The sequence below is a fragment of the Bos mutus genome, chromosome 5 (genome assembly GCF_027580195.1).
Source record: "Bos mutus isolate GX-2022 chromosome 5, NWIPB_WYAK_1.1, whole genome shotgun sequence".
Taxonomy (NCBI): domain Eukaryota; kingdom Metazoa; phylum Chordata; class Mammalia; order Artiodactyla; family Bovidae; genus Bos; species Bos mutus.
This window is the reverse complement of record NC_091621.1, coordinates 11,537,783-11,551,565: the sequence shown is the minus strand read 5'-3', so window position 1 is coordinate 11,551,565 and position 13,783 is coordinate 11,537,783. Positions and strand designations below refer to the sequence as shown.

The 13,783-nt window shown below is 40.6% G+C and overlaps 1 protein-coding gene across 5 annotated transcripts in view; it reads left to right on the top strand.

Annotated features, from left to right (window-relative positions):
* The first annotated feature begins 60 nt into the window (after positions 1 to 60).
* The window catches only part of APAF1 (apoptotic peptidase activating factor 1), an 89,236-nt gene continuing 75,513 nt past the window's right edge, over positions 61 to 13,783 (top strand). Inside the window, exons 1-4 of one of the 5 annotated variants that reach the window (XR_011464162.1) lie at positions 61 to 529; positions 3,518 to 3,696; positions 3,866 to 4,055; positions 4,694 to 4,891. Coding sequence is in view for 4 of the 5 variants with exons in the window: in XM_070370314.1 (XP_070226415.1) it covers positions 3,559 to 3,696; positions 3,866 to 4,055; positions 4,694 to 4,891 (526 nt within the window). In the remaining variant the exon portion in view is untranslated. Of the gene's footprint in view, positions 665 to 3,517; positions 3,697 to 3,865; positions 4,056 to 4,693; positions 4,892 to 9,445; positions 9,550 to 13,783 lie in introns of those variants that run through there. The other 4 variants (XM_070370314.1, XM_070370312.1, XM_070370310.1 and 1 more) reach the window with 4 other exon arrangements.

The window sequence follows — 13,783 nt, the reverse complement described above, 5'->3', positions numbered from 1 at the left end:
CTAGCCGCGCCCCGCAGAGGGTGGGGCGGAGGCGCTGTCTCGTGCGCGCGCGGGCACAAGATGGGGTAGAGCGCGCGCGGCGGCGGCGGCGTTGTCGTGAATTTCCGGGTGTGTTTATTTGCGTGCGCGGGGCCGCGGCGTCCCAGCTGGGCCGGCAGGCGGGTTTTGAATGCTCCGCGGCCCTAAGGCGGAGAGGCTGCCTTTATTTCTGTGCGGAAGGAGTATGAGAGCTGGTGGTGAGGGGAGTATGAGAGCTGGTGGTGAGGAGTCTGAGCGGTCAGCTACCCGCGAGGACTTGAAGTAGCCGCAACAGCGGAATCTAGAGTGGCGCCCGGCTCCCGCCCGGCTGCAAGTGCAGCCTGAGGGAAGGAGCCACAGCCCTAGTGACCCTCCTTCCTTTGTGTCTGGGTTGGAGTTACCACCTCGGCGCCGCGGGACTGCGCCCGTCGCCTGTGGGGGTGACGCCCCCTTCTCGGCGGGTCGGAGGTTCGCGGGGGGTCTTCAGGTACCCCTTGCTGCGGACGCTCAGGTGAGACACCTGTGAGGCCCCGAACTTCCCTGGCATGTGTCCCTAGCCCTGAATTTTTTTTTCTGGAAGCTCTGTTGCCTCCTCTCAACAACCCCAACTTGATTTCCCAGTGAAGACTCTTGTGCGAAGGTTTGGGTAAGTTTGCGTCTCGCTTTTCTTTCAGAATTGGGTTTTCCGGAGGTTCAGTAGCCAGTTTAAGGGACTTTGAATTCTCGTTCAAGGGATACTTGTTAATCATTCTGATACTGTACCAGGAAGAGAAATATCTAAAAAGGAACTGGTCAACTGTTAACGGTTTTCCTGGATGAAACTGACCTTTGTATTTCACAAGAGTCCTCACTTTACGTTGATGTGGTTACATAAAGGTGGGACGCTGAGAATTTGTTCATGTTTCAATGGGGACAGAGTTTAGGAAAACATGTGAAACTTAATTAGTTTTAAGTTTTCTTTAGTTTTAACTTAATTTCTTTAGTTTTAATAGAGCTAGGTAAAGTTGAAAATTAGTTACAAGTGTTCAGAGTGTTTTTTGCCTTAGCTGTTGGACCTCACCTAAAAAGTTTATTTCTGTTTTTGTCAAACCAAATTTTATTACTGTAAAATTAAGGGACATTTTATGTTTGAGATCATAAAAACATTTATTAACACTTAAAAATTACCGTAGCCCTGGTCCTAACCATAACTTTTTCTTTTATTAAGCAGTTTCATGCCAGTACTGGGCATTTTGTGAACCTTGACAATAATGGGGAAATGCTTTGCTTACCTTTGTATGCAGCTGACACATATGGTTGTACTTTTTAGTCAATCTTGAAGCTTAATCATTATTACTCCTCTTCTGTGTGCTCGAAATTACTTGTGCTTGTCTCTTTGCACTCAGTGCATCACATTATAGTTATCTGTATTTTCCTCTTCTGTCAGATAGTGAATTCCTTCATGGGTATAATTTAAGTTCTGTAGATTCAGGGCCCTACATAGGAGGGACTCAAATATTTATTGAGTAAAAACATTAATAAGCACATTTAGACACTCACTGTAATACATTAGTAGATTCTGTTTAAAAACTTGCAAACATTCTGATCTGGGGTTTATACTCATTGAGAAATTTGCATCATATTTGAAATAAAGTTGGTAGGAACTTCCGAGTATTATACTATGAAGAAGAATATTCTGTTTTTATGTCCTCCTAATCTAAGAAATGACATCAGAGGATATTTTCTGTTGCTTTGTCATACTTAGCAGCTCAGCTGAAACTCATGGAGTAAGCCCATGAGAAATGTGTGAAGACATATCAGCTGACGCCCATCTTGAGTGAGAACTAATACTCAATACCGAGAATGCTCTATTTAGTTTTATGATGGCAGAGAAATCAAGAAGTTTGTAATTATTAGGACTTTAGTATGATCATTGTTTATAAAGTCTTAAAGGAAGTTTTATAATTGTACAAATGATTATGAGTATTGAAAAAAATTAAGATAGTATAGAAAAGAACAGAAAAGAAGGGGAAAAAAGTCCCTAAATCTTGATTCTTGTAAGTAACCCAAACATTTTGTTGAACAGACTTCTAAACATCTCCATACGTATTTAGATGAGACCAACACATATTTTGTGGTACACATGGGATCATATTTAAAATTTTTTCAGTGATGTGTAATGAGCACCTTTCTGAAAGGTTGTTGTTGAATCACACGAATACACCGGGATTCTTGGCCCCCGGAGGAGAAGAATTCAATCCGGGGCCAGAGACAAGGCTTGATCGCTCGGAGCTTTTGTGTAATAAAGCTTTATTAAAGTATAAAGGAGATAGAGAAAGCTTCTGACATAGGCATCAGAAGGGGGTAGAAAGAGTACCCGCTTGCTAGTGTTGACAATGAAGTTATATACTCTCTAATGAATCCAAAGAATGTCTGGAGGTTGTAAAGACCTCATCAGACCTACTCCCATAATTTACATTTTAAGATAACAGAAGGTTGAATCCAAAGACTGTCCTTAGGCAGGATACATTATTGGTATATAATCCTAAGGAATGTGGAGAAAGAAAAGTTTGTCCTTTCTTCCTCCTTGAGAATTTCAGACCCCTCTCTCCTTGGGGACCCCTAGACTCCCTATCAACCTGTCTAGGAACTGACTCTATCATTTCCATGTCAGTACATGGATGTGTGTCTTATTTTAAATGGCTGTATAATAGTCCATTGTATATACATACTCTAATTTTTTAAATCCATATTCAGAATGATGGGCATTTAGGTTGTTTTAATCTTTTTAATCTTACCCAAACACTCTTTTAACTCTTTTTGTGGATATTTTTTGCATACATATATGACTATCTCTTTGACGTAAATTCCTGGAAGTGGGATTTCTGGTTAAAAGAGAATGCTTACTTCAAATACATCGTACATTGCCTTCCAGAAAAGTTGCATCCACTTTGTACTCCCCTCAGGTACCTTTTTTTTTTTAACTTTTTATTTTGTGTTGGAATATAGCTAATAAACCAACCCATTCTGGTATTTTCGCCTGGAGAATTCCATGGACAGAGGAGCCTGGCGGGCTTCAGTCCATGGGGTGGCAAAGAGTCGGACAGGGCTGAAGCGACCTAGCACACACACACATAGTTAATTAACAATGTTGAGATTGTTTCAGGTGGACAGCTAAGGGGCTCAGCCATTCATACACCTATATCCATTCTCCTTGAAACTCTCTTCCCATCCAGGCTGCCACATAACATTGAGCAGAGTTCCCTGTGCTATGCACTAGGTCCTTGTTGGTTATCCATTTTAAATACAGCACTGTGTACATATCTATCCCAAATTACCTATCTCTCCTCAGGTATCTTAAAAGAATACTAATTTCCTCACATTATTGAAAGCATTGGATTTTGTTTATTTAAAAAAAAATTTGCAAAAATAAAATCCTTTATGTTTTTCATTACCAGTGAGGTTGTACATCTTTTCATATCTTTATTGGGCTGACAAGAATTTGATGTTTTGCCTGTAGCTCATGGTTGACAGCTCAGAGAAAGAAAAATTTGAGGGAAGATGGATGCAAAAGCTCGAAATTGTTTGCTTCAACATAGAGAAGCCTTGGAAAGGGACATCAAAACATCCTACATTATGGATCACATGATTAGTAATGGAGTTTTAACAGTGTCAGAGGAGGAAAAAGTGAAAAATGAGGTAAAGCCCTCTGAGGCAGTGTATGCTTTCTTTTTGATTTTTAAAAAATTCAGTCTGTACTTTCTTAAAAATTTTTAGAATTTATTTCAAAATTTGTACTGGTGTCCACTAATTTATGTTGCAAATGTATTCTTTATAGTATACTGAATTACTTTTTTTTTTTTTTTAGCCCACCCAACGGCAACGAGCAGCTATGCTAATTAAAATGATACTTAAAAAAGATAATCATTCCTATATATCGTTCTACAATGCTCTACTTCATGAAGGTTACAAAGATCTTGCTGCCCTTCTGCATGGTGGCATTCCTGTTGTCTCTTCTTCCGATGGCAAAGATTCAGTTAGTGGAATAACTTCGTATGGTTTGTATCCACGATGCCTTCTATCACAATGGCTGTGTGGCTGAAGTTTTGGTGGCTGAATTTTGTTTTATTGTAGATGGTGTCTGCTGGAGAGACTTAACAGTTCAGTGAAACATGCATGTGAAAAAACTATAGTCTTGTTTTCCAATTCAGATATTTTTATTTGTGTCCATATTACTTTCTCATTTCCTTACCCAGTGAACTATCTACTTCTGAGATAATAATATAATTTATAAGCCTTTAAATTTTTCTCCAGATTTGTGTTTACCAAGTTCGAGCATAGGAAAGAGCAAATCTTTAGAAATCTATGTTCTTGGAAGCAATTCCATATTCCTTCCTTTACACTCTCTTCTCAATCTTTAGTATGATAAAAAGATTGGAGAGTTAGAGAGGGAGAGGATGAGTTAAGGGCAGCTATAAATGGAGATTTTCATTGCTCTATAGTCGTCTTGAAAGGTGTATCTTTTGTTCTGGGTGTTCTGAGAAATCAGAAAGTTAAAGTTAATATGCTAGCCATGTTTTCTTCTCTTGGAATTTCTGGCAGAGATCTCAGCCTGTTCTCTTTGGTTTTTATGGAATTATTTGAGTAACCATTTCAAAGTTCTCTTCATTCATGCTTGTTTTGTTTTGGATTTCAGTAAGGACAGTCCTGTGTGAAGGTGGAGTACCACAGAGGCCCGTTGTTTTTGTTACTAGGAAGAAGCTAGTGAATGCAATTCAGCAGAAGCTCTCCAAACTGAATGGTGAACCAGGATGGGTCACCATATATGGGATGGCAGGTTGTGGGAAGTCTGTATTAGCTGCAGAAGCTGTTCGAGATCATTCTTTCCTAGAAGGTAAGTTTTGATTACCATTGCTGGCTAAGAAGATACTGTTTAGGCATTGCATTAGCTTTGTGTTGCTGATATAACAAATTACCAAAGCTTTTGGTGGCTTAAAACAACACAAATATTACCGTGTAGTTCTGGAGGTCAGAAGGTCAAATAGCTCTTACTGGGCTAAAATCAAAGTGTCAGCAGTGCTTAGCTCCCTTTTGAGACTCAGGAGGAATCCTTTCCCTTCCATTTCCCACCTTTTAGAGGTGCCCTGCGTTCATTAACTCACAGTCCTTTTTCTTATTTTCAAAGCTGGCAGTGCATAACATCTTCAGATCTTTTTCCTCTAATCTTTGCTTCTGTCATCACATCTGCTCTGACCTTCTTGCCTCCCTCTTACAAGGGCCCCTGTGATTATATTGGGCCAAATGGATAATCCAGGATAATATTATCTCAAAATCCTTAATTTAATTGCACTTGCAGAGTCTCTCTTTGCTGTATAAGGGGCCATATATACAAATTCTGTGGAATAGGATGTGGACATCATGGGGAGGGGAGGGGCAGTTTTCTACCTACCATAGGTGATTAAATTTGAATTTAATTTTCTACCTCACCTGTCACAATGAAGCTTGACTACCCAGGCCAGTAAGTTCGTGTGTTATCAGTTGGCACTCATTATCCCTGGAATGAAACTAGTTCCTTTGTATCTAAATTCAAATTTTTAAAATTTATTTGGCTGTGTAGGGTCTTAGTTGCGTCATGTAGTATGTTTCATTGTGGTGCACGGACTCAATAGTTGTGGTTCACAGGCTTAGTTTCTCCTTGGCATGTGGGATCTTAGTTTCTTGACCAGAGATCGAACCTGAGTCCTCTGCCTAGCAAGGTGGATTCTGAACCAGTGGACCACCAGGAAAGTCCTTCCCCTTGACTGCCCCCCCATCTTAATAATTGAGGGAATTATATGGTTGAAAAAGTGTCTTGAAAGGTTATGCAGCTTGTATCCCTGCCTTTCAACAGAACTGTACTAACATAGCTTCCTGGCAGTCGAGTGTTCTGGCAGAGTGCTGTAGGGAAGATTGTTGGAAACGCAGTTCCATTAATGACTTCCCAGGGGTGATTCTTTCTTGTATTTGGCATCCTGAATCATTAATACGAATTCCATTTATGGATTAATTCTATCATTTATCTACCTTTAAAAATAAAAATCTTTAGTAACTTATCTATCTAATGTGTAACTCTAAGAAAAAAAATTGGAAGTTGACTGTAGCAAACAATGAGTTTTTGCAGGCAGGCTTTATAGATTCATTAGACATCTGGCAACTGATTTTCGTTGCTTCAAATTTTCTGTAGTCAAAAAGTGTTTGAGAATCTGTTATGGATTTTGGCACTGTTTTGGGCAAAATCCAGAAAGAAAGCACAGCCTGTGTATCTAAGAAATTTACTTACCGTCTGGTAGGAGAGGAAGACAGGTTAACTATGATATATGTGATAATCTGAACATTAGAAACAAGTATAAGGTACATACAAAGTTGGAATAAAGGAAGGACACTTTCCATCAGGGGAAGAGAATGAGCAGGCCAGGCTTCCTGAATGAGATGACATTTTAGCTGGAGTTTGGAGAATAGAAACAAGTTTGGCAGGCGAACTCAGCAAGGATGGGAGAGTAGAGAAGGTGGGAAGGGAGTTGGGTAGTTACCAGAGTGAGGAAGGTCAGACTGTGCAGCAGAGAGTTTAGGACATTTGGCAGGTGCACTGCTGACCCAAATGAGTCCCGTAGATTCTCAGGGTATTCCCTAGCAGGAATTTTGTATAGCATCCTCAGTCTTTGGTTGCCTCCATCCATTAGTGAGTTTGGAGGAATTTAAAAAGATAGTTCCCAACTTCTAGTGGTTAATATTTTTGTTGTTGTTGTTTACAATATATAATCACCAGTTAAAATAGTTTGTGAGGAGGCTTCCCTGGTGGCCCAGTAGTTAAGAAACCATCTGCAAATGCAGGTGACACAGTTTGATGCCTGGTCCAGGAAGATTCCACATGCCGAGGAGTAACTAAGCCTGTGTGCTTTGGAACCCGTGCTCTGCAAAAAGAGAAGCCACCACAATAGAAGCCTACGCACCACACCTAGAGAGTAGCTCCTGCTCACTGCAACTAGAGAAAGCCTGAGAGAAGACCCAGGGCAGCAAAAAAAAAAAAAAAAAGGCAAAAAAGTTTATGATGAGATGACACAATGAGTGGAATACGTGGTAAGCACCTGAGAGTTTTAGAAAGTTGGGGGCTGGGGCACAGCTTTTGTACACACCTGGTTTTAATTTATACATCACAGCCTTTGTTAATGGTGTTGGTCATACTGTTGTCAGAAATATGCCTGATTCCTAAACCCTGGTTTTTCTGTCTTGTTTTTATAGAGAAGTTTCAGGCGACTCAGAGCTATGCAAATCTCAGGGCCAAGGATTTATTTATTCACTTTTTTTTTAACCTCTCCTGCAAAGTTGATCACCAAGGATATTTCAGGATAAAATTGGTTTAAATTTCTTTAGTGTGAAGTAATGGTTTTTGTTTCAATATAATCTTAAATTTCCTTTAAAATATGTATAATATACCAATTTTTAGGATTAAAAGTTCTCTTTAATACTATTTAAATCACTCGATATTATTGGGGTGAATTTTCAATTTTAGGGTTTAAAATTGACCAACAAGCTATGGAATTAATTACCCAAGAATCATATTATATAAAATGTAGTCTTGGAATAGATTTTAACTACTTTGTTTTGAGAAAAGGTCAGGGATACTGGCAATTTTCTAGTGTATAATGAGCTTAATTCGTATTCCTAATAAGCATTAGTGAGATATCAAGTATAGAGGGGTGAGTAAATCATATTCTTTAATTTACAGCTTATTTTCATATTAAGTCTATCTGAGTTTCTTAGTGTGTTCAGTTCAGTTGAGTCGCTCAGTCGTGTCCGACTCTTTGCGACCCCATGAATTGCAGCACACCAGGCCTCCCTGTCCATCACCAACTCCCGGAGTTCACTCAAACTCAAGTTCATAGAGTCGGTGATGCCATCCAGCCATCTCATCCTCTGTCGTCCCCCTCTCCTCCTGCCCTCAATCTCTCCCAGCATCAGTCTTTTCCATTGAGTCAACTCTTCGCATGAGGTGGCCAAAGTGCGTACATTTCCTTTAAAAAAAAAAATCCCATTCTCATTTCCCTTTCCCTCCTCTAAAGGAAAACACACTCTTCCTATGTGTCTCCTCTATGCAACTACAACACTACTTCATTCCTGACACTAGATACATGAGTTTTCCACATATCCAGCAATTCTTCAGTACCAGCTGAGAGTCCTATGATTTAATTCATTTCTGATGCTACCTACCTGGAGATAACATCAGATCACACACCACCCTGCCCCCACCCCAGCCCTTTCAGATGACAGTTGCCAGTGCAGGTTGTTACCTGTGCTTCTGAACTATACTTACTAGATTACTGGTTTATTAGACAAGCATAGGGGGGTTCCCAGGTGGCACTAGTAGTAAAGAACCCTCCTGCCAATGCAGGAGATGTAAGAGATGCAGGTTTGATCTCTGGGTTGGGAAGATCCCCTGGAGGAGGTCACGACAACCCCCTTCAGTGTTCTTGCCTGGAGAATCCCATGTACAGAGGAGCTTGGTGGACTACAGTCCATAAGGTTGCAAAGAGTCAGATGTGACTGATGCGATTTAGCACACACGCACGCATACAAGCATAAAACTCTGGAACAGCCTGACAGAAGAGATGTGTCAGGCATGATATGTGGGAATGGGTGCAGAGCCCTGTGCCCCATGTAGATGTATCACTCTCTGTGTACTCCCTGTGTTCACCAACCCACATGCTCTGAATCTCACCCTTTTGGTTTTTTACAGAATTTCCGATTACATAGGTGTAGTTGATTAAATCATTTGTGATTGAATGCAATCTCTAACCATTCCCTTCTCCCCAGAGGTCTGGAGGTAGGACTGAAAGTTCAATAGTAATCAAGTGTTCGGTTCCCCTGGCAAGGTTCCCCTAAATCCCTAGGTATTTAGAGACTTCCCAGAAATTACTTTATTAACATAAACTCAGGTGTAGATGAAAGGGGCTTGTTATATGAACATAAGACACCATTTCACTTTTATACTCTGGACAGTTCAAGAACTAGGAACAAACTGTTAAAAGATGCACTTAAGGCTCTCACATGGGAAATTACAAGGGATTTAGAGCTATGTGCTAGGAATAGTGACAAAGATCAAATATATATATTTAATCACAGAATCATACCTCCCCATATGTGATCATTCTGATGTATTTAATATATGTGTACGCTGAAAAATCCCATGGGCGGAGGAGCCTGGTAGGCTGCAGTCCATGGGGTGGCGAAGAGTCGGACATGACTGAGCGACTTCACTTTCACTTTTCACTTTCATGCACTGGAGAAGGAAATGGCAACCTGCCGGGGTCCAGCCCCAGCAGGATCCAGGGATACCCTCAGGATGATGGCGTCGGCGATAAGGAAAGTAAAAGGGGAGAGAAAGAGGCTTGATCTTCCTTGGTTTATACAGAAAGCCAGTAAAGCTCCTGTGTTCCAAGAAGTCATCCTGGAAGAAGAACAGAGAGGGAAAGAAAGAAAAGGAAAGAAAGAATGACACGGGGAGACCAAGCTTCGGTGAGCGAGGCTCATAACTTTATTTTCAAAAGGAACTTTTATATCTTGACTTGTACATAGAGGGAAATGAAAGATGCAAAGTCATGCAGAGTCAGCCCAGACATCACATCTGTTTTGTCTTTATCGAAACCAGGATTTTTTCTGCATACCTTTCCCATAAACAATGTTGTGTACATTATCTTCTGGCCTTGGAGGCCTGTGGACATTTTATGACCCTTTTTCGATAAAGGTTGATCAACCAGAAAACTTATTTTCCTTGAAGTGTTTTTTCTTTATATTTCTAATCTATGTCAGCCTCAGAAAGTGCTAAACAGAGTTACATTCTCACGGAGCAAAGGTGCAATGAGTTACAACAAAGAAAGAACCAATTAGCTCAAAGGTCTGATGTGGTAATTCCAAGGCTACTACTTATTTTTCTTACATTCCAACTATGTTAACCAGTGCACTCCCAGGTGCACAATGGATAAGGGATATGGAAACTTGGCAGCAAGCATTGGCTCAACAATGAAATCTTACACCAGCACTACTCTAATAGTTTTTAACTCTTCAAAAGGCTCTATATTTTTAGAATGTTTTAGGCTTCCCATGTCTCTCACGCTTGGGAGGCTGTGAACAATCATGTGCGTAGCTGCAAGAGTCTAGATAAACCTGTCAGGCAAGCTAGAAAGCCATCAGAGGGGTTTGAATTGAAACACTCCTATCATGCCCAGGAGACTTATTAATTAAAGCCCTAAGTTGACTTTTTCCAGAAAAAAGTGGTCGGGGATAGCCCCCTGTTAATATCAGAAGAGTTGGTGAAAGGCACAAAATAGTAGGACAGACAGATTCTGGATTTGGGGTAGATGCTCGAGCAGGTCCAGGGGGTCCCTTGAGTCCTGATCCGCCTTGCTCGTCAGGCCACCTCCACATGACCTTGTCATGGGTGGGATCTCCCGTGCTGGCTCCCGGCAGCAACCCACTCCAATGTTCTTGCCTGGAGAATCCCAGGGATGGGGGAGCCTGGTGGGCTGCCATTTGTGGGGTCGCACAGAGTCGGACACGACTGAAGTGACTTAGCAGCAGCAGCAAGTCACTTTAGTCATTTCTGACACTTTTCGACCCTCTGGACTGTAATCGTCAGGCTTCTCTGTCCAAGGGATTCTCCAGGCAAGAAAACTGGAGTGGGTTGCTGTGTCCTCCTCCAGGGGATCTTCCTAACCCAGGGATTGAACCCACATCTCTTATGTCTTCTGCATTGGCAGGCAAGTTCTTTACCACTAGCACCACCTGAGAAGCCTACTTAATCTGTATTCTTTGTAAATATACAGGGTATATAAATACCAGATTTGATTGCCCTCCTGTCTGTGCATTCCTATCAGTAACATGTGATGACTCCTATGTCCTCACTTCCTAGTAATAGTAGGTTATCTTCCATCTTTGAGATTATTGACAAGCTAGCAGATGTGAAATGATATCTTAGTTTACATTTCTGTGATAACTTGAGCTTGACCATTTCTGTATAAGTTTTTTAGCTTTTTGAGTTTCCTTGTTATGAAGTTGATATCATTTGTGGTATCAGTGATACCACATCATTTTTTTTCCATCTTGTTGCTTTTAAGGAGTTTATTAAATACTATAGATAGTAGGACTTACTGGTTTTAGACTCTGTAAATACTTTCTCCTTATATCATCTGTATTAACTTTGTCATAGATGTCCTTAATAGAAATCTTTAATTCTGATGTCAGATTAGTCAACTTTTTTGCCTTCTATTTTGTGCTTCCTGAACTTTAAGTAGTCCTATTATCCAGTATCATTATTATCATCCAGTAGTCAGGTATGGATGTGAGAATTGGATCATAAAGAAGGCTGAGCACCAAAGAACCGATGCTTTTGAATTGTGGTGCTGGAGAAGACTTTTGAGAGTTCCTTGGACAGCAAGGAAGTCAAACCAGTCAATCCTAAAGGAAATCAACCCTGAATATTCATTGGAAGATATGATGCTGAAGCTCCAATACTTTGGCTGACTGATGAAGAGCTGACTTATTGGAAAAGACCCTGACCCTGGGAAAGATTGAAGGCAGGAGGAGAAGTGGGTAACAGAAGTTGAGATGGTTAGATGGCATCACCAACTCAATGGACATGAGTCTGAACAAACTCCAGGTGATAGTGAAGGACAGGGAAGCCTGACATGGGGTCCATGGGGTCGCAGAGAGTTGGACACAACTTAGCGACTGACAGCAAAAGTCCTGTTATAGTCTTACCATTCATATTTAGCTCTTTAATCTGAAGTCTGCTTTTGCATATCCATTAGTTCAAGAGTAGATACTTTGCTAAAGGTAGAGTTGGACACAACTGAAAGACAATAACAACAAAGATAAATTTTAATCTCTGGAGTTTATGTCTGTTCTAAAATATAGGAATATTGGATGTTGCCATTGTTATAAAACCTTGTTTTTTCTTTTGAAAGTGCAGGTAACTGTATGGGTTACAAACTTCATTAAAACTGGTTTCTGTAGAAACTGTGTTACCTTAGGGTGGTCGGTATAAATTGATGAACACTATGAAGTTCTTAACTATTTCTGTCTATATATTTTTAAGAAACCCAGTTTCTTTTTGAAAGTTCAGCCATTTAATTTGATGAATTAAAAATTAAAAGAGTTGATGAATTTTTCCACCATTTACACGATTGTATTTCAGTGCTGAGTTTCTAAGGATGTGGAAGTTTTCTTTAGAAAAAAGAAAGCTTCTTTAGAGGCTGTCTGTTTGCTTCCTTCCTTCCCAGGACTTCCCTGATGCTATTAGATTATTAATTGCTACCTTGATAAACCTCTTGTGAGAGTAGGATGGGTTAATTTTCTCTGAATAAAGGCAGGGTTTTTTTTTTTTTGCTTAAATTTCTCTGAGTGAATTATAGGTACAAGCCTCATTCAAGGCTAAATTGCTCCCTCTTGTGCCCACAGTCAGGATGTTTGGATTCTTTCTGAAATGTGAAATTTATGCTCCCAGTGATAGGAGGTTTGCAGATCAGTTGGTCTTTTGGTCTGTTTTTTTTTTTTTTTCTGACCACACCATGAATTATTCAGGATCCTAATTCTCTGACCAGGGATCAAACCTGTGCCTTGGAGAAGGAAATGGCAACCCACTCCAATACTCTTGCCTGGAAAATCCCATGGATGGAGGAGCCTGGTAGGCTACAGTCCGTGGGGTCACAAAGAGTCAGACATGACTGAGTGACTTCACTTTCACTTTCCTGCAACAAAAGCGCAGTCTTAACCACTGGACCAGCAGGGAATAGTCCTGTTTGTCTTTCTCTCCAAGCAATAATTTGTTATTTTTCTTACATATGTTAGTAATGCCCTAATTCACTCCTAAGGTTAGGAGAGAGACCTTTGATGTAGATAGTAGATATTTTGGAGAAGGCAATGGCAACCCACTCCAGTATTCTTGCCTGGAGAATCCCAGGGACGGCAGAGCCTGGTGGGCTGCTATCTATGGAGTCACACAGAGTTGAACATGACTGAAGCGACTTAGCAGCAGCAGGTATTTAAATTTAAATCTGCAGAGTTCATTAGCCAGTTGTGTCTGGCTACTTTCTTTACCTTGTCTTGAACCTTAGGATAAGTTTTAAAAATCTTATGTAGAAAGCACAAATTAAAGAAAAACCCCTTAGGAGCAGCATGTAGTTTAAAACTGTTTTAAACATTACAGTAGTTGTATTTCCATTTAAAATGAAGTAAAATTTCTTTTCACTTGTCCTTCTTTCTTTTCTCCTAAATTCTTCACTAGAGGTAGTCATGGTTAACAGTTTAGAGTGAGTTTTTCCAAACTTTTTCCTGTGCATTTACACACATGTACATACACGGAAGAGCTGGACACAATTGAGTGACTGAACACTGTCACCAACACAGAACACCACTGTAGCACTAAGCAAAGCCCCAGGGAATTAGTTTCATAACTGTTGACTTTAACAAGCCTAGAGAACTTCACTAAGCTTTCAGGAGGAAAGAGTAAGACTTGTTGGGATTTCCCTGGCAGTCCAGTTGTTAAGAATCCACCTTTCAGTGGGGTTCAATCCCTGGTTGGGGAACTAAGATCACACATATCTCGAAGCAGCTAAGCCCGTGTGCTGCAACTGCTGAGCCCTCATGATCTAGAGCCCATGCTCTGCAACAAGGGAAGCCACTCCAATGAGAAGGCTGCACACTGCAACCAGAGAGTAGCCCCCGTGGCCTCAACTAGAGAAAGCCTGCATGC